The sequence below is a fragment of the Oncorhynchus gorbuscha genome, linkage group LG13, assembly GCF_021184085.1.
Source record: "Oncorhynchus gorbuscha isolate QuinsamMale2020 ecotype Even-year linkage group LG13, OgorEven_v1.0, whole genome shotgun sequence".
Lineage (NCBI taxonomy): Eukaryota > Metazoa > Chordata > Actinopteri > Salmoniformes > Salmonidae > Oncorhynchus > Oncorhynchus gorbuscha.
This window is the reverse complement of record NC_060185.1, coordinates 27,764,258-27,790,012: the sequence shown is the minus strand read 5'-3', so window position 1 is coordinate 27,790,012 and position 25,755 is coordinate 27,764,258. Positions and strand designations below refer to the sequence as shown.

Genomic DNA, 25,755 nt, shown 5'->3' with positions numbered 1-25,755 from the left:
TAAACCATCCTCTGCTAAAAGCTACTTTTGGGCTCCCGATTGGCGCAGCGGTATAAGGCACTACGGCTCAGTGCTAGAGGCTTTACTACAGACACCCTAGTTCGAATCCAGGCTATATCACAACCGGCCTTGATTGGGAGTCCCGTAGAGCGGTGCACAATTGCCCCAGCGTCGTCCGGGTTTGGCAGTCATTGTAAATAAGACATTTGTCCTGAACTGACTTGCCTAGTTAAATAAAGGTTAAAAATAAACATATTTTTACTGCCAAGCAGAACAAAACAATGATATACAGTACTGAAACTCCAAGGAATGGGGTGAGACGAACATCATACCCACACTAGTAATTAAATGTATGTGAAAACAGTCATGTCTGGCTTAGTCTCCTCATGTTAATTCTCTGGTAGGATTATGTTTTAGATGCTAGCTGTTTACGAGTAAGTAAACAGTCTTCGACTGTTCGTTGTGGAGACATTTATTACCATGCTGTGCCAGTTGTAGTTGTCAGTGAAAGACTAGGGGACATCTTGGGCGCTTCCAATTAGGAGTGACCTCGTTATTGCCTGATTTGCATGTGTAAAATGACCTGACCATCACTGCCACGCACATGAATCACAATCATTGGCAAACAGTATTGACCATGAGAAAATGGGGGGTTGCTGGGACAGTAGGACACAGATGGGCCATATCACTGTTGCACCCTTGAGCAGGGCACACAAACAGAACAGCTCCAGTACATACCCAATTGAATAAACTGATAATAGCAGAGTTCAAATAAAAATGGGGGACCAGTCAAGTATCCTTGACAAAAGGTACTCAGCAAGCCAGAGGAATACATTTGTCCATTGTCCTCCTGAAAAACATAATTGTGTGAATCGAAAGCTCCTTTAAAAATAGACTTGCTCTTAGAGGTCTGTTTTCAATGATGAGCCATCAGTTTCAACTTAAACAATTGTTACAGAAAATGTACTTTAGTCTTTGGGCTGAAAATTATTTCCTTTCATAATAAAATTGTTCCTACTTGCAACAAAAAAAAATCTGATTTTTACTGGTGACTGGATGAAAACAGCCCCCAAGTGGACAGAGAAGCTGGCACCTGGCATTCCAGTAAAAGCATTAGCATCATCCCCACCCTCATTGTTTTAAAGATAGACACTCCATTACTCACTTAAAATTGAGGCTCTCCCACTTCTGCTTTAGCCAGCCACCACACAGTGACTTGCTCGGAGTTGGAGGAGACTTGCTGGTGCCTCCATAGCTGAAACACAAGCACATGAATCACCACATTTGGAACAGAAACATTTTATTTTTTACTCAGCATGTCCAGTGACACTACTTAAAGCTGAGGGTAGATTAGATGCTAGGTGAATGGAATGGTTGTCAACGTGATGTGACTCAGCAGTGGCCTTATTTCAAGGTTTCTCTTTCCTTCAGTAAAGCATAAATGAGTATCTGTGTGATTGGTCTACCTGCCACTCTACAGAGAGGGAGCTTCTAGGCGGTAGACCAGGGCTGAGGGCCAAGCAGCCTTACCTCTGGAGGAAGACATGGGAGCAGTAGTAGGAGACGAAGAACAGAACAATAGCGATCAGTCTAAAGCACCATGCTGGAGAGAGAACCACATGAATAGATTAGAAACCAACATCATGCTTTTCTTTTATAGCCTGTGGTCAAATCCTAGTTTATGACATTGCAAATTGCTGCTAATTATGGCACGAGATCCAATCTGCAGGCAGGCAGGACTGCAAGCAGATTCTAACTTCCTACAGTACAGTATTACTAACTTAACTGGAGTGGAAAGGAGGAGTGCTATTAATTGAGCCTTAAAGAAAAAAAAGACCCAAGAACTTAGTTCCCATATCAAACAACTCTGCCAAACAAAAGTCCCCTCTACCTCCACATGAGAAACATCTCAGACCACAACCATTCTCTCATCTGATAGGGCACTATCTGGGCTGGGGAGTGTATCTACATGTATAGGGGATTGGGAGGGAGGGCAGTCCTCCAACTCAAAGACATACTTCCCACACGTTTCTTACAGAAATACAAATGGCTGCTTACTTGAAGGCAAACACGTAGTGCCAAACTAAACACGGTCTCCATCGAGCTGAATCTGCTTTCTGGGACTCCCATTAACTGAGCCAGAGAAACCTTGAAATGGCTTTTCATTTTTAGCACAGCAGCTATAGTCAAACCAAAATGAGCTGGTGTAAATAACCTCACATGGTCTCTCCCATCATTGCTATGCAGACGACACACAATTAATCTTCTCCTTTCCCCCTTCTGATGACCAGGTGGCGAATCGCATCTCTGCATGTCTGGCAGACATATCAGTGTGGATGACGGATCACCACCTCAAGCTGAACTTCGGCAAGACGGAGCTGCTCTTCCTCCCGGGGAAGGACTGCCCGTTCCATGATCTCGCCATCACGGTTGACAACTCCATTGTGTCCTCCTCCCAGAGCGCTAAGAACCTTGGCGTGATCCTGGACAACACCCTGTCGTTCTCAACTAACATCAAGGCGGTGGCCCGTTCCTGTAGGTTCATGCTCTACAACATCCGCAGAGTACGACCCTGCCTCACACAGGAAGCGGTGCAGGTCCTAATCCAGGCACTTGTTATCTCCCGTCTGGATTACTGCAACTCGCTGTTGGCTGGGCTCCCTGCCTGTGCCATTAAACCCCTACAACTCATCCAGAACGCCGCAGCCCGTCTAGTGTTCAACCTTCCCAAGTTCTCACGTCACCCCGCTCCTCCGCTCTCTCCACTGGCTTCCAGTTGAAGCTCGCATCCGCTACAAGACCATGGTGCTTGCCTACGGAGCTGTGAGGGGAACGGCACCTCAGTACCTCCAGGCTCTGATCAGGCCCTACACCCAAATAAGGGCACTGCGTTCATCCACCTCTGGCCTGCTCGCCTCCCTACCACTGAGGAAGTACAGTTCCCGCTCAGCCCAGTCAAAACTGTTCGCTGCTCTGGCTCCCCAATGGTGGAACAAACTCCCTCACGATGCCAGGACAGCGGAGTCAATAAACACCTTCCGGAGACACCTGAAACCCCACCTCTTTAAGGAATACCTAGGATAGGATAAAGTAATCCTTCTCACCCCCTCCCCCCCCCTTAAAATATTTAGATGCACTATTGTAAAGTGGCTGTTCCACTGGATGTCATAAGGTGAATGCACCAATTTGTAAGTCGCTCTGGATAAGAGTGTCTGCTAAATGACTTAAATGTAAATGTAAATGTAAATTGCAAAAGCAAGTATCCGGCTCTGAGGGCGAAGCCAATGTGTTTTCTGTCAAAGGCGACAAAATGAGAAGGCCAGATCAAGGCAGCGCCAAGCTGTGTGTTTCTGTATGATGATCATAACAGATCCAGGAACGTCAGGATTATACATGAAAGGCTTGGAATGTGTCTTATAGTATATACACAATGGCTGAATTAATGTGTAAGACAAAGCACAGTATGTGAGAGCTATAACACAAGGATGTTATTGTGCAACACTACATCCACCAAAATCTTGAGCGAATTGAAATGAAACTGTACTGGGCTAGAGTTGTACAAATACTGTAATCCTTTGATAAAAAGAAAAGTAAAGAAAATCCAAGAAGACAAATTTAATGTACAACTGCCACAAATGAAGAGACAGGGGTTCAAAGTGTGATAAAAGTATTTTATGTACAGGTCTATTAACCGCCCACTGTAAGGAAGCAGCGGGGGGAGCTTACTTTTAGCAGTCTTTAGGGACATCTTCATATGCTCCGTCGCTCTCTCATCTCAGTCCTGCGCATGATGTTACCCTGAGGGAGGAGGAACAACATATTAGCACCAAAAACATCTGGCTCAATCGGACAGCAGTGGCGCGAGCCAATTAAAATTAACCAAGCGCCTTAAACGGCACCATAAATGACATCTTTCTCCTTCCAGATGATAAATGAGCAGCTGGAAGTGAGCTGAAACACCAAGGCAATACGTAGACTCTGTGCTCATTTTGAAAAAAGTGGAATTGTCTGCAACCAGTGTCCATCCACCAGAAAGCAGTGTCCAGTAACCAGACAGCGTGGCAGATCGATGTATAGAGACACACACACACACACACACACGAGCGAGAGAGCACGCACCAGACACACACAGAGCCCGACACACAGCGAGACAGAGCACCAGAGAGAGAGTCATGCTCAACATGATATTTAATATTTTTTTGTTTTTAGAATGAGATAAACACTAATCAAAAAACAATTCCAGACAAGTGATGAACTCTATTCATTCAGATTAGAAAAAAAGTAACTTTGCACCTCAAGTTTAGAAGTTGACTCTAGCTAGCTAGCTACACAACAAAGACCTAGCCAGCAGACTAACAAGCTAGCCAGAAGAAATGAGCTAGAACAAACGTAGCAAGGGGAGTTAATACAACTACATCAAAACGACCAAACTGAGTGAGTAAACCAAAAAGGAGCACGGACTAACTTTAAACATATCTTGTTTTTGTGTGTAAAGATGTCACTTTTTTCTAGTTTTTGAACTAAATTAGAGCTAGCTAGCAACAGCAGCAGACAAGCAAACCGGTTGCTATGGCAATGGCATAGCCACAGGCACCATGTCCCCACTCACCCTCAGCGCTGAAAATTACAATAGCTTTTAAACAGAAACTTCTAAATGGGAGGCCAGAAACCATTTTTCGCAGATCTCTACAAAAACGGTGATGTGAGTAATCTCATCTTCCTCACTGACCGGGCAAATGCATGGTGCTCAGCAGTGTGCTCTCACCACCCATCCATAAAGAAAGAGGGAATCTAATGGGTGGAAGCTGAAAATCAAAGAGACAGACAACCCTGACAGCACCATGATAACAATCAACCTCTACAAGACTGGGACTGTCATGGTGCAAGGTAATCTTAGGCTGTTTGAAACAGACTTTCAGACAATTAAGGAGAGAGCGAGCAGGATACCACCAGTGACATGCCCTCCCACAAGACAGAATCCACCAGCACCACCCTCACCCCTATTAAAAGGCACATCCAGCACCTCTTCCCACCATAGTGGAGGACACGCCCCAGCAGGAAAGCGACCCCCTCAGTGCAGAGCAGGCTCAGGCCCTCACCACCATGGCTGCCATGAGGTCAAACTGGAGGGGGAGGTGGTCCTGCTCAGGGAGAGCATGAGAAAACAGCAACCAGACAACCACACCTTAGAGGAGCTCCTAACCAAGGTGCGAACAGATCAGGACAGCAGCCTTGCAACACAGCTGAACGAGGTTCAGCAAGAGAGAGCTCTGATCTCAAGAGAGCTGGCTGATCTAACAAAAGAGGTGAGAGAGCTCCAAAAAAAGACAGCCAGAACAGTAATAACGATCTGACCACACTAAGAGAGGAGTTGCAGGAGAGAAAGAGAACACAGGACAGACTGCAGAAGCAGCTAGATCACCACTATGACCTGCCCTCACACAGCAGAGAAGCCCAGCTCAACCAGCCAGGCCTCCCCAGCCCTGCCTGCTGCACCCCTCCTCCCCAGCCAACAGAACAGCCTCCCACTGACAGCGGCACAGGCCAGCCACACCCCAGCTCCAACACCCACCAGCCCCCCCTCTTCCCCCTCCAGTCCAGAAGAAACACTGGCTGACAGTCCTGTTGAGGGACTCAAATACTCATATCAAACATCTCCAATCGAAAATCAAATCTAGAGTCGGCTTTCTATTCCGCAACAAAGCCTCCTTCACTCACGCTGCCAAACTTACCATCCTACTGATCCTCGATGCAGTTTATCACAGTGCCATCTGTTTTGTTACTAAAGCACCTTATACCACCCGCCACTGCGACCTGTATGCTCTAGTCGGCTTGCCCTCGCTACATATTCGTCGCCAGACCTACTAGCTCCAGGTCATCTACAAGTCCATGCTAGGTAAAGCTCCGCCTTATCTCAGTTCACTGGTCACGATGGCAACACCCACCCGTAGCACGCGCTCCAGCATCTCACTGATCATCCCTAAAGCCAACACCTCATTTGGCCGCCTTTCGTTCTAGTTCTCTGCTGCCTGTGACAAATTTAATTATTATCTTTTTAAATAATATATATATTTTTTAAATGTCAATCGCTGAAGTTGGAGACTTATCTCCCTCACCAACTTCAAACATCTGCTATCTGAGCAGCTAACCGATCGCTGCAGCTGTACATAGTCTATCGGTAAATAGCCCACCCAATTTACCTACCTCTTCCCCATACTGTTTATATTTATTTACTTTTCTGCTCTTTTGCACACCAATATCTCTACCTGTACATGACCATCTGATCATTTATCACTCCAGTGTCAATCTGCAAAATTGTAATTATTCGCCTACCTCCTCATGCCTTTTGCACACAATGTATATAGACTCTTTTTTTCTCTACTGTGTTATTGACTTGTTAATTGTTTACTCCATGTGTAACTCTGTTGTCTGTTCACACTGCTATGCTTTATCTTGGCCAGGTCACAGTTGCAAATGAGAACTTGTTCTCAACTAACCTACCTGGTTAAATAAAGGTGAAATAAAAAAATAAGTTTGTTCAGGAGAAGAAACATTTCCACAATGACAAAGTTGTGGTGCCCAACAATGCAGAGTGCCATGGAGCTGCTTGATAAGGCCCATCTTGGGTCGCCAAGCCACAATCAGACACACCGGAAGCAACGACCTGAGTGCTCAGCAGGAGAGGGTGGCGACTTCACTACAGGGTGTGATTGAGAAGGCCTCGGCAATCTTCCCCAACTCAAGAATTGTGGTGTCAACCCTTCTAGAGGAAGGACTTCCACCCTGACTTGCACCCTTCCACCCGGCAAAGAATAAACGCCAGCCTCTCCCAGGACTGTGGCCTGCGACCCAATGCACACCTGGCCCACCATCAATCTGGACTGTCTCTATGACTATGTTCACCTGTACAGGGAGACAGTCCCCATCCTTGCCAAGACTCAAGGACGTTGCTTTAAACCGCAGCCTGACCTCTCCACCCAGGAACAGCGGAGTAATCTACACCCCTCCGAGATCACTGAGACAACACCCCGGAACAGCACCCTGGACCCCCCCAGCCCCGGTCACAGCACCAATCTCAATGCCCACCACAACACAGACCACCCCAGCTTCAGAGCCACCCAGACGAGGCTTCCCACCACCCAGCCCCCCACCACAGACCCACACTTGGAGGAGCCACAGCCCAGCAGGCAGAGCTACGCACAGGCTGTGAGAGGAGCAACTGGTCCAGCCCCCACCAGCGAAATGAGTGACATTAAACAAATGCTGAGTCTACTATGCTCATATGTGATAGGCCGAGGGTCATGGTGAGCACAAGAACTCCACCATCCTCACACTACATCCACCCAAGTGGCATGACACAAATGCTATCTTAAATGATATATCACATTTGAATAATAAGATTTTATGTTAATTTAAAAATCGTAATTTAATAGTTCTTGTTGGATTGAGAGTGTGTCATTTTGAAGAAAGAAAAAAAAGTTACGAGATCTTTTTGCATTGCATGTTGGAATTTACAAGGATTGAAGTCCTCTGCTTTTGGGCGAAAGAGCAGAAATTAGTCACTTTCAGGCCCAAGGCAAAATACTGGTCTGTGGAGACCTGAATGCTAGAACAGCAGAAGAACAAGACACTATTAACAGTCATGGGGATAAACAGCTACCAGGAAGCAACAACCTTTCCCTCCCCACAGACCCCCACAGAAACATCTATGACAAAGGGAAAAACCAAAATGGAGCACAGCTTGTGAAGCTCTGTCAAACACTGAGTCTGTATATAGTCAATGGTAGGCTGAGAGGAGACTCTTTTGGTAGGTACACCTACAGCTCATCCCTTGGCAGCAGCACTGTAGACTACTTCCTCACTGACATAAACCCGAGTCTTTCAGAGCCGTCGGTCAGCCCAGTAACACCTCTCTCAGACCACAGTAAAATCAGTGTATCTGAGAAGAGCGGAACCCAACCATGAAGCATCACAGACCAATAAAAGACAGGGTACTAAACAGGCCTATAAATGGGAAGGCAAACAATCTACCAAAAGGCAATTAGCCAAAAAATACAATCTCTCCTGGACAACTTTTTAGCCTGAACATTCTCCTTCAGCAATGAAGGTGTAAATTTGGCCGTTTGGAACAAACTATATATTTGACAAATTAGCCTCCTTGGCTAATCTAAAGAAGCATAAGAGCAAACCAGAAATAAGATAATGACAAATGGATTGATAGCAAAAATCCATGAAAGTCTTTGAGAAATATATCTAATCAAAAACACAGAACCAGACAACAAAAATATACACCTTCAATACGGAGAAACACTGAAGCAATACAAAACACACCTGAACAACAAAAAAAGAACAGCACATTAGAAAGCAACTGGATGGAATTGAGGAATCCATAGAATCAATCCACCTCTGGGAGAATTGGAATAAAATTAAACATCTCATCAGGAGGAATTGGCTATCCAAAACAGTAATATGTGGAGAAAACACTTTGCAAACCTCTACAGCAATATAACAAAGAGCCCAGAACAAAAATATATACAATAAAAATTACAAATCCTTGAATCAGTAGTCAAAGACTGTGGATACCCCAATTAAAGAAGAATTATTGGAAAAACCATACACTCCAACCCAAAAGGGCCCGTGGTGTTGATGGTATTTTAAATGAAATGATCAAATATACAGACTACAAATTCAAATTGGCTATACTCAAACCCTTCAACATTATCCTCACTACAGGTATTTCCCCCAATATTTGGAACCAGGGATTGATCACACCAATCTATAAAAATTGAGACAAATTTGACCCAAATTAGAGGAATTTGCGTTAACAGCAACATGGGGGAAAATTCTCTGCAGTATTATAAATAGTAGACTACACCATTTCCTTGACGAACAACGTCCTGAGCAGAAGCCAGATTGGATTTCTAAAAAATGATCATACAGACCACATTTACACCCTCCACACTAACAAACAAGTAAACCGAAAAAAACAAAGGCAAAATCTACTCGTGTTTTGTAGATTTCAAGAAAGCATGATTCAATTTGGCACGAAGGTATTTTTTATAAACTATAGAAAGTGGTATTAGAGGGAAAACATGTCATTAAATCAAATGGCTGCCCAATAAGTCCAACACTATTTAATATCTACATTAATAAATTGGCAAAAACATTAGAATAAAAATCACCCTACACAACACTGAAATCAAGTGCCTGCTGTACGCAGATGACCTGGTGCTGCTGTCTCCCACTAAAGAGGGGTTACAGCAGCACATAGATCATCTTCACAGGTTCTGTCAGACCTAGGCTCTGACTGTTAAGCTAAAAAAAATATATATGTAATGATATTCCAAAAAAAAGGTCCAGAAATCAGGATGACAAATATAAATCTACTTGGACACAGTTCTATTAGAACACACATCTAGGACTAAATATCAGCAACACAGGTAGCTTTCACATGGCTGTGAATGAGCTGAGAGAAAGCAAGAAGAGTTTTCTATGCCATTAAAAGGAACATCAAAATCTAAATTCCAATTAGAATCTGGCTCAATTTTCAAATATATATCAGTTATAGAACCAATTGCTCTATATGGCAGAGAAGTATGGGGTACAATCTCTAAAAACAAATTTACCAAATGGGACAAACATCCAATCAAGACTGAATTGCAAGTCCAAATAATGCATGTAGAGCAGAATTGGGCCAATAACCCCTCATTCGAATAGAAAAAAGGAGGCATCAAATTTTACAACCATCTAAAAAAAGTGACCCCAAAACATTCCATCACACAACTCTACAATGTCAAGAGATGAAACAAGAGAAGTAGGCAAAAACAAATGTCTTCCCACAGGGCCGTGGGGTGAGACAGATGCAGCTAAAGTCGCACCCTCTTCAACATATATAAACGAATTGGCGCGGGCACTAGAAAAGTCTGTAGCACCCGGCCTCACCCTACTAGAATCTGAAGTCAAATGTCTTGTTTGCTGATGTCCTGGTTCTTCTGTCAACAACCAAGGAGGGCCTACAGCAGTACCTAGATATTCTGCCAGACCTGGGCACCGACAGTAAATCTCAGTAAGACCAAAATAATGGTGTTCCAAAAAAAGGTCCAGCCGCCAGGACCACAAATACAAATTCCAGCTAGACACCGTTGCCCTAGAACACACAAAAAAACTATACATACCTTCGTCCTAAACATCAGCGCCACCGGTACCTTCCACAAAGCTGTGAATGATCTGAGAAACAAGGCAAGAAGGGCATTCTATGCCATCAAAAGGAACATAAAATTCAACATACCAATTAGGATCTGACAAAAAAACACTTGAATCAGTTAGAACCCATTGCCCTTTATGGGTGTGAGGTCTGGGGTTCGCACCAACCAAGAATTCACAAAATGGGACAAACACCAAATTGAGACTCTGCATGCAAAATTCTGCAAAAATAACCTCAGTGTACAACATAGAACACCAAATTATGAATACAGAGCAGAATTAGGCCGATACCCCCTACAACCACTTAAAAGGAAGCGATCCCAAACCTTCCATAACAAAGCAGTCACCTACAGAGAAATTAACCCCTAAGCAAGCTGGTCCTGGGGTGCTGTTCACAAACACACCCCACAGAGCCCCAGGACATCAGCACAATTAGACTCAACCAAAATCACGAGAATACAAAAAGCTAATTACTTAACACATTGGAAAGAATAATAATAAAAAATAATAAAAAGCAAACTAGAATGCTATTTGGCCCTAAACAGAGCGTACACAGTGGCAGAATACCTGACCACTGTGTCATGACGTTGCCCTCTTTGGGTACAGCGAGCACCATCACCCTCTCTCTGCTCCTACAACCAGGCTGCTGTGGTCAGAGAGGTCGTAAATTCCTAGGGAAGACCCTGCCTCATGGCCACACAGTATAGAGACAGAGTGATGTTTCATAGAGTGATGTTTCATAGAGAACAAAGGCATTTCTTCCACCTCACAGAACTTGAGGCCCGAACAACATTTATGTTCCGGAGAAGCTATAGAAGATCGGTGAAGAAACCAGCTACGAACTGGTCCGTTTGTTACATTTTGGTGAGGCTCATGGGAGACGGTGCGGCCACATTACCATAATGCTGTTTATATAATAGCCTCAGATATGAGGTTGACATCTAATTGTTGTATAAGATGAATGAGTGAGGATGATACTGTTTGTAAAATTGTGTAATGTGATTTGGGACTGTTAAACTTTTTTGGGATAGGGGGCAGAATTTTCACTTTTGGATGAATAGCGTGCCCAGAGTGAACTGCCTCCTACTCTGTCCCAGATCATAATATATGCATATTATTATTGGATAGAATACACTCTGGAGGTTCTAAAACTGTTTGAATGATGTCTGAGTATAACAGAACTCTTATGGTAGGCAAAAACCTGAGAAAAATCCAACCAGGAAGTGGGATATCTGAGGTTGGTCAATTTTCAACTCATCACCTATTGAAATCCCAGCGGGATATGGATCTGTTTGCACTTCCTACGGCTTCCACTAGATGTCAACAGCCTGTAGAACCTTGAATGAAGCTTCTACTCTGATGTGGGGACGGATGAGAGGGGACTGAGTCAGTGGTCTGGCAGAGAGCCAGGTCCTGGTCATGCGCATTCCACATGATATCGACTTGCGTTCCATTACTTCTATAGACAAAGGAATTCTCTGGTTGGAACGTTATTGAATATTTATGATAAAAACATCCTAATGATTGATTCTAAACTTAGTTTGACAAGTTTATTCGACCTGTAATATAACAAAAGTAGCTACTTTGACATAATCAAACAAAAACAACAATTTATTGTGGAACTAGGATTCCTGGGAGTGCATTCTGATGAAGATCAAAGGTAAGGGAATATTTATAATGTAATTTCGTATTTCTGTTGACTCCAACATGTCGAAGAAATGTTGTTTCTATCTGAGCACCGTCTCAGATTATTGCATGGTTTGCTTTTTCTGTAAAGTTTGTTTGAAACTGACACAGCGGTTGCATTTAGAACAAGTGTATCTTTAACTCTATGTAAAACATGCATCTTTCAGCAATGTTTATGAGTATTTATGTTATTTGATGTGGCTCTCTGCAATTTCTCCAGATATTTTGGAGGCATTTCTGAAAATGGCGCCAATGTAAACTGAGATGTTTGGATATAAATATACTTTTTTCTTTACATAGTTGAATGTGCTGACAACAAATCACACAAAAATTATCAATGGAAATCAAATTTATCAACCCATGGTTGGTCTGGATTTGGAGTCACTCAAAATGAAAGTGGAAAACCACACTACAGGCTGATCCAACTTTGATGTAACGTCCTTAAAACGAGTCAAAATGAGGCTCAGTAGTGTGTGTGGCCTCCACGTGCCTGTATGACCTCCCTACAACGCCTGGGCATGCTCCTGATGAGGTGGCAGATGGTCTCCTGAGGGATCTCCTCCCAGATCTGGACTAAAGCATCCACCAACTCCTGGACAGTCTGTGGTGTAACGTGTGGCGTTGGTGGATGGAGCGAGACATGATGTCCCAGATGTTCTCAATTGGATTCAGGTCTGAGGAACGGGCGGGCCAGTCCATAGCATCAATGCCTTCCTCTTGCAGGATGTGCTGGCACACTCCAGCCACATGAGGTCTAGCATTGTCTTGCATTAGGAGGAACCCAGGGTCAACCGCACCAGCATATGGTCTCACAAGGGGTCTGAGGATCTAATCTCGGTACTTAATGGCAGTCAGGCTACCTCTGGCGAGCACTTGAAGGGCTGTGCAGCCCCCCAAAGAAATGCCACCCGACACCATGACTGACCCACCGCCAAACCGGTCATGCTGGAGGATGTTGCAGGCAGCAGAATGTTCTCCACCGCGTCTCCAGACTGTCACATGTGCTCAGTGTGAACCTGCTTACATCTGTGGAGTCTGTTCCTTACCGTTTGAGCAGACATGCACATTTGTGGCCTGCTGGAGGTCATTTTGCAGGGCTCTGGCAGTGCTCCTCCTGAACCTCCTTGCACAAAGGCGGAGGTAGCGGTCCTGCTGCTGGGTTGTTGCCCTTCTACGGCCTCCTCCACGTCTCCTGATGTACTGGCCTGTCTCCTGGTAGCGCCTCCATGCTCTGGACACATCGCTGACAGACACAGCAAACCTTGCCACAGCTCGCATTGATGTGCCATCCTGGATGAGCTGCACTACCTGAGCCACTTGTGTGGGTTGTAGACTCCCGTCTCATGCTACCACTAGAGTGAAAGCACCGCCAGCATTCAAAAGTGACCAAAACATCAGCCAGGAAGCATAGGAACTGAGAAGTGGTCTGTGGTCCCCACTTGCAGAACCACTCCTTTATTGGGGGTGTCTTGCTAATTGCCTATAATTTCCACCTGTTGTCTATTCCATTTGCACAACAGCATGTGAAATGTATTGTCAATCAGTGTTGCTTCCTAAGTGGACAGTTTGATTTCACAGAAGTGTGATTGACTTGGAGTTACAGTGTGTTGTTTAAGTGTTCCCTTTATTTTTTTGAGCAGGGTATATTGTGTAACATGTCCTATGAGTGTCATCTGATGAAGATCAAAGGTTAGTGATTAATTCCCTCCATGGGTAGATTAACAAGAAGTTTTTCATTTGCTGTATTGGACTTGTTAAGAAAACACCACAATGCCCTTGGGTTGCTGGATCTCTCAATGTTAATCTGAGAAAACAAAATCTATTGAAGTGAACATTAGTAATCTCATTATGCACCAACTATGCTACTCTTTATAACCAGTCATACCTTTCAATACTAGGACCAGTGGGTTGACCTACAAGAAACTGAACACGCACTGTGTGTTGCTGTATAAGACTATAGGCATATACATTTGTTTTTGTTTTTATTTTATATCATGTTTAGGCCTAATCCAAGAATGTTGAGGACACTAAAGTCATTAATAGAAAACAAGACTATCAGCACTCTTACATACAATCAAAGAAAGAAAAAATATATAGCCTAACAGTTTTACATTTTCACTGTTGTGTGGAGCTTCACTAGTTTGTTATCTTTCAGAAAAAAACAATGATTTAGCTGAATATAACACAATGGACATTGCATGTTGCTCAACATGCATGACAGTTTGCGGACAGTCATAACTGCCAAGGCCAACCTCATTGCACTTAATTTCATGGGCCAGATTTCAGGGGACAACTCACGACATGTCCCTGCTGACAGGGAGACAGCATGTGGGGAATCAAACTAAATAGACGCTCTCGTGATTCTGTTAACAGACTGCTTAGGGAGACTATAGGGAAGTGAAAATGAAATGATAACATCTTCCACCATCCCAGACCCAATGTTACAACTTCCACAACCATTTTTCAAACTTTCCTATAACAATTGTGAAGCCATCCAACTGCCATGTTGCACTTGTTTTTAGTTTTTCACTAAGTTTTTCCAACAAAATACGGTTTTGTTCATCATTCATAAAAAATGACCAAATTGAGTGTGCCCTGTTTCTGTCTCAATTAATGTGCTGTAACTTGGCAACAAAACAGCATAACATTTACAAATTGGTTATTAGCTAAAGTATTAATCCTATGCTAAACAAATCGATTCGCAAACGGATGTCAAAGTAAGTTCAGAAAAGTATACATTAAGCATTTTGATTTAAGAACTTTTAAATTAAAATAGGTTTTAGTTGCCTCTATGCGATTGCATGGCATGCAACCACTATTTCCTGAATTATTAAAATTAGCCAGCTAAATCACAGTATTTGGCAGCTGTGGTCGATAGAAGAAAAACTTTAAAAAGCAAATGGGAATTCACTTACCAGCAATGTAGTTAACAAATGTGACAATCCGAAGCAGAATAGCATAGGCATGTAAACGGACGTTAGTAACGTTAAACTCGATCTGAGATGCAAGAAATAGGCGTTTTTATGCGCCAAGTGGGAGGCGCCGTGGTTTCCGTTTCAATGATTATGGCTACACGACTTGAAAACATGGACACATACCACATTTAAGAAGCAAATACATGTTCATATCAAATTCATAATATGATGGCTGTAATCTAACGGGCTGCTAACTCCGCAGGCAGAGTGAACGATCCATTGGAACGTAGTCAGCACAACGCTTACCCTTTTTCAAAATGTTTATTTTTGGCACATGCGCAGCGCATGCAGTTCTTGAGCCACTTACAGAAAATGATTCAATTTATTGATTGAATGCTGTCTGTATTTAAAGTAGTTCTGAAGTACAATTAAATGTGCTATTTTCCTGTGGACTACAAACAGTTTCACACATTCTCAAGTCATATTTTATAATAGCCTATTTATTTATATTTATTTAAAAAAAAGTGTGTGATGAGAAAATGGCAACACCCACAGTTGACAATATTGGATTTGTTTTGTCTGATAGAACTAGTGGGCAGCTTTTGTCCTTGAGCCTGAGTGAGAAGGCTGATTCCCAAAGGGAAGAACTATCCAGAACTCTCTCATTTGTTCATGAGACCCACGAGCAGGTTTAGCTCTAGGCAAGTCAGTTCAGAACACATTCTTATTTTCAATGATGGCCTAGGAACAGTGGGTTAACTGCCTGTTCAGGGGCAGAACGACAGATTTTGTACCTTGTCAGCTGGGGAGGGGGGGGTTGAACTTGCAACCTTCCGGTTACCAGTTCACCACTCGGCTACCCTGAACAATATGCCAACATATTTGAGTGAAGCGAGAATATTGTAGCGCTAGGTCAGGTTGGTATTACCTGCTGTGTGCACACAGGATTTTTATTTGTAAGGGGAAAAGAGATACTCAAGAGGAATGTCTCTTGCATGTGTAAATGTTGCGCAACTTCAGAATAAATGTAGCATTACCTTCTCGTATTGTATTAAGTTTTAATTTTATGATACTGTAGATGTCTAATGTAACAAAATGGATCCACCCCTGTCCTAAATTTACTGGACTTTGAACGTCTAATTCCTGACATCAGACTACAAACTTTGAAAGCCAATAACCAAAGGGAGAGCAAATGTTTGCTTCTTCTTTGACCAAGGGCAGTGTCAGAGCCCTGTAAAAAAAAAAACAGACAGGAGAACTGCCCATCTCTGCTTGGTTGTAACTGCGTGGGAGAAGTCAGTTTTCCATTTCAGTTTTCACGTCACATTTGAAGTGCAAGTAATCTACATCTTGCAGTCTCATCTGTGTGTGTCTTTGCACATATTCCTGACTAAGGTAATAGTAACTGTGTGAAACTTTACAAACTTAAGGGTGTCTCGTTTTCCCTCACCCTTTACAAAGGTGTTGCTATTGCACATTTCCCTAGTATGTACTTTATTAGTATAGACCTTATCATAGGCTTTTCTCTCTAAGTTAGCAGGGAAATGGTGGCCTCTGTAGAAGGTGCATTTTCATATCTCATTTGCATTGTCATAGAGGGAACGATGCTTTATTCTGGCAACACAACCTTCTTAGAGTATCTGTGCCTTTCAAAGATTAATCCTGGTTTTCATTTGTGCCACAAAGTTGGCTTGGCCCCCCAAAAACATTAAAGGGACCTTTGTGGAGGGCCTTTTACAGAGAGCTCAATTTCAAATGCCTTTTAATCTGCTTTAATCCGTAGCAGAGATCACATCATTAAAATAGATTTGGGAGGGGGAAAGTATTTGTATAACTTTATCCTGTCCACATTGATTATTGATTTAACTAAATAAATTGACAGATTTGTTAGAAAAAGGCCCTGCCTTTCACACATACAGTATCACAGGTGCAATGGAAGTAATAAAATAGATAAATTATATTATATAAAGATGATATAATCTAGCTAATTCAATAAAATTACTAAACATGGAACAGTTTAACTTAATTTGAAAAATGAACTATCCTGTTTGTCAGTGGTGATTACCAGAACACTGCCCTTGCCAAAGCCATTGCATCATCCTACCTAAAAGCCTGATCAAATGTCCAACTCGAATATAAAGCCACTTAGTCAAAAATCATCTGTCTCAGAACCCTAATTTCAACACTGCAGGGAAGACAAACAGATCCCCCCCCTGGCCAAGGCAAATGTTGATGGTTCTTGGGAATAGAGATGAATATGTAAGGCTGCAATACAAATTGATCACGGATGATGCTTCATGTGGTGTGGTTAGTATTGTGACATTTCAATCTGCTGATTATATTTAGCAAAAAACAAGACTCATGAACATTAATTCATTGCATACCATTCTCCAGTGATGAAATGTGTCCGACATATGTCATCTAGTGGTAGATACTAACAACGAGCGTTTTTCTTTCCTTTCCATTTCCGGTTGGCATTAAAGGGCAATATGGCTGACCGGTGGCTTCAAACGCTCTCAATGGCCAATGGATACCATCAGCAATCCAGCATTTATATGTAATTCATCGTAACAAGGATGAATCAGCCTTCCTACCTTAAAGGGGAAATTCACACATTTTAACACGTGGCATTATTTTTACTCTTTCTGTGCTTGTAGTTGATCACCCTCCAAATATAAAAAAACAATGTTTTGTTAGAGAGAAAATTGATTGTCACTTTGACTCCAATGCAGTATGAAAACGTGTCTAAAGTATGTTATAAAATGCTCAAAAACACTCCAGACCAACTCATATTACATCAGAATCTCATTCTGGATGTCTCTACACTCAATCTTTTTTTTTTTTACCCCACTGTTCAATAAATTCATGTTTGAATGATGCTATTTACAACAAAATTATGCAAATATGGATTTATGGGACAGTAGACATTTCTCTCAAATTGAGTGCAGAGACATTATACAGAATAATATTCAGATTTAAAGCGTTTCATAACATGCTTCTTTCTACACATTTTCACAATGCATTGTAGTCTTTAGCAAGTGATGAGAGCAAAATGTGATTTCCAATTCTCTAACAAAACGAAATATATAAAAAACAGTTTGGGCGATCAACAGAAGCACAGAAATAGTGAAGATAAGGTCACATATAAAAATGGGTGAACTTCCCCTTTAAGGTAGGAAAGCTGATTATTCATCCTTGTTATGACCAATGACTTATATAAACCCTGGATTTCTATTTGCTATGCATTGGCCATTGAGAGGCTTTGAAGCCACCTGTCGGCCATATTGGCACTCCCTAGTAGGAGCAGTCCTCCATAGGAATAAATGGAATTCTACAGTATTTCAACTAAATGTTATGTATTTGACAAAATTGTATGGAAGTATTTTAAAAATGTATTTTATTGAACATTTATTAATCTAGGCAAGTCAGTTAGGACCAAATTCTTATTTACAATGACAGCCTACCAAAAGGCAAAAGGCCTCCTGCAGGGACAGGGGCAAAAAAAAATAACTAAATAAAATATAGGACAGAACACAAATCATGACAAGATTGATGCCACAACCCTAGATAAAGAGAGACCTAAGACAACATAGAAAGGCAGCAAAACATGACAACACAGCAGGGTTGCAACACAGCATGGCAGCAGCACAACATAGTAGTAGCACAAAACATGGTACAAACATTATTGGGCACAGACAACAGCACAAAGGGCAAGAAGGTAGAGACAACAATACATCACGCAAAGCAGCCACAACTGTCAGTAAGAGTGTCCATGATTGAGTCTTTGAATGAAGAGATGGAGATAACTGTCCAGTTTGAGTGTTTGTTGCAGCTCGTTCAAGTGGCTAACTGCAGCGAACTGAAAAGACGAGCGACCCAGGGATGTGTGTGCTTTGGGGACTTTTAACAGAATGTGACTGGCAGAACTGGTGTTGTATGTGGAGGATGAGGGCTGCAGTAGATATCTCAGATATGGAGGAGTGAGGTCTAAGAGGGTTTTATAAATAAGCATCAATCAGTGGGTCTTGCGACAGGTGAGAGGAGTATAGAGTGCAGTGACGTGTCCTATAAAGAGCATTGGTAGCACATCTGATGTCCGAATGGTAAAGGATATCTAGCCACTCGAGACCACCCTTACCTGCCGAGCTATTAATTACATCTCTGTAATCTAGCATGGTTATCTGAATCAGGGTTAGTTTGGCAGCTGGGGTGAAAGAAGAGCAATTTACGATATTTTTTATTTTTTACCTTTATTTAACCAGGCAAGTCAGTTAAGAACACATTGTTATTTTCAATGACGGCCTGGGAACAGTGGGTTAACTGCCTGTTCAGGGGCAGAACAACAGATTTGTACTTTGTCAGCTCGGGGGTTTGAACTCACAACCTTCCAGTTACTAGTCCAATGCTCTAACCACTACGCTACCCTGCCACCCCAGGTGGAGGTGTTCAGAACAAGGTTAAGGGCAGAGAAAGGTTGTTGTACACTAAGAAAGCTTTGTTGTAGAGCGTTTATCACAAAATCCAGGGAGGGGCCAGCTGAGTATAAGACTATCATTTGCATATAAATGGATGAGAGATCTTCCTTCTGCCTGAGCTATGTTGTTGATGTAAATTTGAGAAGAGTGGGGCCTAGGCACGAGCCTTGGGGTACTCTCTTGCTGACAGGCAGTGGCTGAGACAGCAGATGTTTTGACTTTATACACTGCACTCTTTGAGAGGTAGTTAGCAAACCAGACCAAAACATTTACATTACATTTAAGTCATTTAGCAGACGCTCTTATCCAGAGCGACTTACAAATTGGTCCATTCACCTTATGACATCCAGTGGAACAACCACTTTACAATAGTGCATCTAAATATTTTAAGGGGGGGGGGGGTGAGAAGGATTACTTTATCCTATCCTAGGTATTCCTTAAAGAGGTGGGGTTTCATGTGACCCCTCAGGGACACCAATATTCCTTAGCCAGCCCACGAGAATGTCCACTGTTGTAACGGCGTTCTTCGTTTGTGGAAAGAGTCGGACCGAAATGCAGCGTGTTGGTTACTCATGACTTTAATGAATGAAATGCGGTACGTGAAATAACTGGAAGACGAAAACAACAAACGGAACGTGAAACTATTACAGCCTATCTGGTGAACACTACACAAAGACAGGAACAATCACCCACGAAATACAAAGCGAAACTAAGGCTGCCTAAATACGGTTCCCAATCAGAGACAACGAGAATCACCTGACTCTGATTGAGAATCGCCTCAGGCAGCCAAGCCTATACAACACCCCTAAACAGCCGCGATCCCAAATACTACAAACCCCAATACGAAAAATAACATATAAACCCATGTCACACCCAGGCCTACCCAACCATAAAACAAAAACACAAAATACAATGACCAAGGCGTGACAGAACCCCCCCCCCCCTAAGGTGCGGACTCCCGGACGCACCTCAAACCATAGGGAGGGTCCGGGTGGGCATCTGTCCATGGTGGCGGCTCCGGCTCGGGACGTGGACCCCACTCCATTAATGTCCTTGTTCCTCCCCTTCGCGTCCTGGGATAATCCACCCTCTCCGCCGACCATGGCCTAATAGTCCTCACCCAGATCCCCACTGGACAGAGGGGCAGCTCGGGACAGAGGGGCAGCTCGGGACTGAGGGGCAGCCCGGGACTGAGGGGAAGCCCGGGACTGAGGGGAAGCCCAGTACTGAGATGAAGCTCAGGCAGGTAGTATGCTCCTGTAAATCCTGGCTGGCTGGCGGAACTGGAAGAGACTGTTGTCTGGCAGATCTGGAAGAGACTGGTTGTCTGGCAGATCTGGAAGAGACTGGTTGTCTGGCAGATCTGGAAGAGACTGGTTGTCTGGCAGATCTGGAAGAGACTGGTTGTCTGGCAGATCTGGTTGTCTGGCAGATCTGGTTGTCTGGCAGATCTGGTTGTCTGGCAGATCTGGAAGAGACTGGTTGTCTGGCAGATCTGGAAGGCACTGGCGGTGCTGGGCAGACTGGGAGCACTGGCGGCGCTGGGCAGACTGGGAGCACTGGCGGCGCTGGGCAGACTGGGAGCACTGGCGGCGCTAAACAGGCGGGAGACTCCGACAGCGCAGGAGAGGAGAAAAGCGCTGGCTGCGCTGAACAGGCGAGGTGCACTGAAGGCCTGGTGCATGTTGCTGGAGCTGGTGGTACTGGATTGAGGACACGCACAGGAAGCCTGGTGCGGGGAGCTGCTACCGGAGGACTGGTCTGTGGAGGTGGCTCTGGATAGACCGGACCGTGCAGGCGCACTGGAGCTCTTGAGCACCTAGCCTGCCCAAGCTTACCTGGCACGATGCCCACTCTAGCCCGGCCAATAGGAAGGGCTGGTATGTGCCGCACCGGGCTATGCTCCCGCACTGAAAACACTGTGCGCTCCATAGCATAACACGGTGCCTGCCCGGTCTTCCTAGCCCAACGGTGAGCACAGGGAGTTTGCGCAGGTCTCCTACCTGGCATAACCATACTCCCTTCTAGCCATCCCCAATAATTTTTTTGGGCTGCTTTTCGGGTTTCCTTGCCAACCGTGTTCCCTCGTGTCGTCGGCTCCTATCTCCGGCTGCCTCTGCTCTCCTTAGTGCCTCCACCTGTTCCCATGGGAGGCGATCTCTTCCGGCCAATATCTCCTCCCAAGTGTAACAACCTTTACCATCCAACACGTCTTCCCATGTCCATTCTCCGAATAATTCATCCTCCTTTTGCTGCTCCAGCTGTCGCTGCCTGTTTATACCAGCACCTCTCCGTTTTAGCCGGCGTGCCTTTTTTCTTTGACTCCATTCGCCTATAGCCCTCTTCGCATTGCTGCAGCGAATCCCAGGCGGGCACCTGCACTCTCCCTGGGTCGGCCGCCCGCCTGTCGATTTCTTCCCACGTCGTATACTCCATGCCTCTGCTGTCCATAACGTCCTCTCTTCACTGCTGCCTGTTAACACGCTGCTCGTTCCGTGAGTGGTGGGTGATTCTGTAACGGCGTTCTTCGTTTGTGGAAAGAGAGTCGGACCGAAATGCAGCGTGTTGGTTACTCATGACTTTAATGATTGAAATGCGGTACATCAAATAACTGAAAGACGAAAACAAACGGAACGTGAAACTATTACAGCCTATCTGGTGAACACTACACAAAGACAGGAACAATCACCCACGAAATACAAAGCGAAACTAAGGCTGCCTAAATACGGTTCCCAATCAGAGACAACGAGAATCACCTGACTCTGATTGAGAATCGCCTCAGGCAGCCAAGCCTATACAACACCCCTAAACAGCCGCGATCCCAAATACTACCAACCCCAATACGAAAAACAACATATAAACCCATGTCACACCCTGGCCTACCCAAACATAAAACAAAAACACAAAATACAATGACCAAGGCGTGACAACTGTATCAAAAGCTTTGGCCAAGTCAATAAAAATAGCAGCTCAACATTGCTTAGAATCAAGGGCAATGGTGACGTCATTGAGGACCTTTAAGGTTGCAGTGACACATCCATAACCTGAGCAGAAACCAGATTGCATACCAGAGAGAATACTATAGACATCAAGAAAGCTAGTAAGTTGATTGTTGACAAGTCTTTCCAACACTTTTGATAAACAGGGCAAAATAGAAATAGGCTTATAACAGTTAGGCTCCGCTTGATCTCCCCCTTTAAATAAAGTAGTGGGGACAGTAACATTAGTACTCTCTAAATAATACTTGAAGGAAAATGTTTGTATATAGTTACATTTTTATGTTTAGCTCACATAATGTAATTTTAAAGTATTCATTAAGGTGTCTGTAATCATATAAAATACGAATGTAGACATTAATAAATACATTTCTTATAGCTTCCAAAATAGTTTTACGCTTGAGGAGAAGTGCCAATATGGTTGCCCGGTGGCTTCAATACAGCGCCCCCTGTTAGTCATCCAGGGTTAATACACATCATTGGTTATGACATATCAGAGCAACATCATTTGTACCAGAGGGATGTTCTGCTCTACTATCTTGCATCACTCTCCCATGTTGGGTTACATATTATTCCACTGAAAACCCAGTCCAAGTAGGTTTCTATTGCACATAACTCTGGCTTTTGAGCACCATGTGTGAATCAGTGTACATTGAGATCGCAAGTCTGCACACAACAAAATGGATTAGATGTATTAATATTTACATTTGTGATAAGAAACTTGATATAAAAAAATAAGTTAATTGTGGTCATGTCAGATCAGTCAACCAGTGCAGTCCCACTGGTCAAAGACCTCAATTCATCGTCTATTATACGTTGGTTCAACATGATTTTATTTTATTTGATTGAAATGATGTAGAAACAGTGTTGATTCAACCAGTGTGTGCCCAGTTGATTGTTTTTGTAAGGGGATTTCCCTAAGTCAGTTAGCCCCTTCTTTATTCTAGCTATCGTGTGATTTCACAGGAGGTTGGTGGTACCTTAATTGGGGAGAACGAGCTTGTGGTAATGAATGGTATCAAATACAACCACATGGTTTCCAGGGGTTTTATGCCATTACATTTGCTCCATTCCATCCATTATTATGAGCTGTTCTCACCTCAGCAGCCTCCAGAGTGTGATGTACAATAGTCCTATGAATCTGCAGCCTCTGTCCTCTCAATCTCCTGAAGTGAAAGCAGAGGCTCAGAATTCTGATAGTTTGATGACAGTTTTGTCCTTGGAAAACAGGATGCCCCTTCCAATCTATTGCTAGTACTGTGCATGTTGCAATTAACTTTAGCAGCATTTTTTCATCCATGTCCTCCAAGTCTACAAAGGAAAGCACAAAGAGGTTATTCAGCCATAGATTTGAACGCGTCTCTAGTTGTTGACAGATTACTCTTTGTCAACAACCACACAGACTCTTAATAATAGCTGAAGAATTGTACCAGACTTTTACTACTCACACTTCAGCACTGTCTTGTACACCTGTGTGTAGCCTCGCTCTGGGTTCTTGCTCAGGTCTTTGTAGTAGTAAAAGCGTAGCTCCTTTGGGTACTGAGAGTAAGACAGGTTAAGGACCAGGGGAATGATCCGGTTGGACATGGGACCCTCAGACAGTGCCTGGTGCATCATGTACTGGCACCAGTCATCCAGCAGGAAGTTGGGGGTGATCAGAAGGGCCCAGCAATGGCTGCTCTGCACAGCCTGGCATAGCTCGGTGGGGATGGCACCCCCCACGCTGGCGTCACGTTGCCGCAGGAAACAGCGCAGGCCACGTGCCGGTTTCTCCAGGTAAGTGGCCAGAAGGATGGCTTCTTCGATGTCCACAGGGCTATGGCACACACACAGGTCGTAGGTCTGGCTCCAACGAATCATAGAGCTCAGAAAACGTGGTGGTGGGTTAGGAGGGGAGGTGGGAACCAATGATGAGGCACCATCGACAGAAGGGGGTGGAGTCCTGACCTGTACATGTGGAGAGGAGCTGCTCTGTGGAGACTCTTTTTTCACTAAGAGTCGACGGAACCAACCTGAAATAAGAGAATTAAACATGGGTTCTTTCCAGTGGTGCAAACTACTTAAGTAAAAATACTTTAAAGGACTACATAAGTAGTTATTTTGTGTATTTGTATTCTATTTAACTATTTATATTTTATATTTTACTTTTACTTCACTACATTCCTAAAGAAAATAATGTAATTTTTAATCCATACATTTTCCCTGGCAGCCAAAAGTACTTGCTACATTTTGAATGCTTAGCAGGACAGAAAAATGGTCCAATTCACGTAGTTATCAAGATAACATCCCTGATCATCCCTACTTCCTCTGATCTGACCACTGCACTAAACACACATGCTTCGTTTATAAATGATGTCTGAGTGTGCCTTGGCTATCCGTAAATAAAACAATAACAAGAAAATAGTTCCATCTGGTTTGCTTAATAAAATACATTTTAAGTGATTTATACTTTCACTTTCACTTAAGTAATTTAGCAATTACATTTACTTTTTATATTTAAGTATATTTCAAACCAAATACATTTACTTTTACTCAAATAGTATTTTACTGGGTGACATTCACCTGAAACATGTTCTATTAAGTATGACAAATTGGGTACTTTTTCACCACTGGTTCTTTCACATCATAACTGTTTATCAAAACAGGCATGTTTATATCCAATTTGTGATTTTTTTTATTTTTGTTAAGTTGATCATCTACAAACAGTACATGTGGTTTAGGAAAAAAGTATTTCAACTTACCGTACATGCTCTTGACATCATTCTCCAGACTATTGCAATGTTGTACCTCCAATAAGAAAAACTGTACTGTAATATATATCCTTCACATTTGATTTTCCTCTCTATTGTAATAGTTGTGCTGCTCTGTATACACACTAAGCACTTAACAGAGTTGATCACATAAAACATTAATTATCATTATTGAAGCAAAAAATAAAAGTTAAATACATTAACTACAAAAAAAATGTCATAAAACACACCAAAGGGTTCCCTGATACTCCCAGCAGAAAAAGAGGAAGCTGAATCTGTAGCAGCTGCAGCTCACTGTTTGTCTAAATGTCTTGATTCCCACAAGGCACAATGTCTCTCTAAATTGCAATATAGATACATTTTTTGTCCATAGTGCAGGGCAGGAGAGGTCTAGCCTATAGACTAAAAATAATCCAACTGTAGCATGTTTTCTAACGTAGGCTACTTGATCGTCCATCCGTCCAACTGCAGATTCATTATTCTTGTCTGGGTTAGAATCAAATCATTCAGTAGGTAATCAAATATTTTAGGGAACTATGTACGCAACAGGAAGGAAGTCATGCAGTTACCCTTTTAGCCACAACTTTCACAGACAAGCTGTGGCACAAGGTGTGATGTATAGCTGTTTAATGGTCCGTCATGCATGTAGGCAACTGTATTTATTTCTCAATTTCAACACCACAAGCCATAGTGATAGTAGCCTATTATGTTATTTGAAGGAAGTATGAAT

The 25,755-nt window shown here is 43.2% G+C and overlaps 2 protein-coding genes across 5 annotated transcripts in view; both read right to left on the bottom strand.

Moving 5' to 3' along the window:
• The window catches only part of LOC123992651 (CMP-N-acetylneuraminate-beta-galactosamide-alpha-2,3-sialyltransferase 4-like), a 30,856-nt gene extending 13,559 nt beyond the window's left edge, over nt 1–17,297 (bottom strand). The window contains exons 1-5 of one of the 4 annotated variants that reach the window (XM_046293980.1): nt 14,805–15,071; nt 10,176–10,227; nt 3,727–3,798; nt 1,531–1,603; nt 1,166–1,255 (exon numbers count right to left, since the gene is read on the bottom strand). In XM_046293980.1, the coding sequence (XP_046149936.1) occupies nt 1,166–1,255; nt 1,531–1,603; nt 3,727–3,754 (191 nt within the window). In that variant the 5' untranslated portion in view covers nt 3,755–3,798; nt 10,176–10,227; nt 14,805–15,071. Of the gene's footprint in view, nt 1–1,165; nt 1,256–1,530; nt 1,604–3,726; nt 3,799–10,175; nt 10,228–14,804; nt 15,073–17,188 lie in introns of those variants that run through there. The other 3 variants (XM_046293981.1, XM_046293982.1, XM_046293979.1) reach the window with 3 other exon arrangements.
• LOC123992652 (toll-interleukin 1 receptor (TIR) domain containing adaptor protein) lies at nt 1,189–25,521 on the bottom strand. The gene is made up of 6 exons (XM_046293983.1): nt 25,017–25,521; nt 23,724–24,287; nt 23,375–23,586; nt 3,727–3,798; nt 1,531–1,603; nt 1,189–1,255 (listed from the first exon to the last, which is right to left on the bottom strand). The coding sequence occupies exons 1-4, from the start codon at nt 25,021–25,023 to the stop codon at nt 3,751–3,753; spliced, it is 831 nt and encodes a 276-aa protein (XP_046149939.1). The 5' UTR covers nt 25,024–25,521; the 3' UTR covers nt 1,189–1,255; nt 1,531–1,603; nt 3,727–3,750.
• Between the last annotated feature and the right edge of the window lie 234 nt (nt 25,522–25,755).

Bases quoted from the DNA above. Each gene is read 5' to 3' on its own strand.
- LOC123992652 (XM_046293983.1), bottom strand. The intron at 23,587-23,723 runs GTGAGTAGTAAA...TTTCCTTTGTAG, and splicing joins GTACAAGACAGTGCTGAAGT to ACTTGGAGGACATGGATGAA. The intron at 3,799-23,374 runs GTGAGAACAGCT...CTCCTCCCTCAG, and splicing joins ACACTCTGGAGGCTGCTGAG to GGTAACATCATGCGCAGGAC.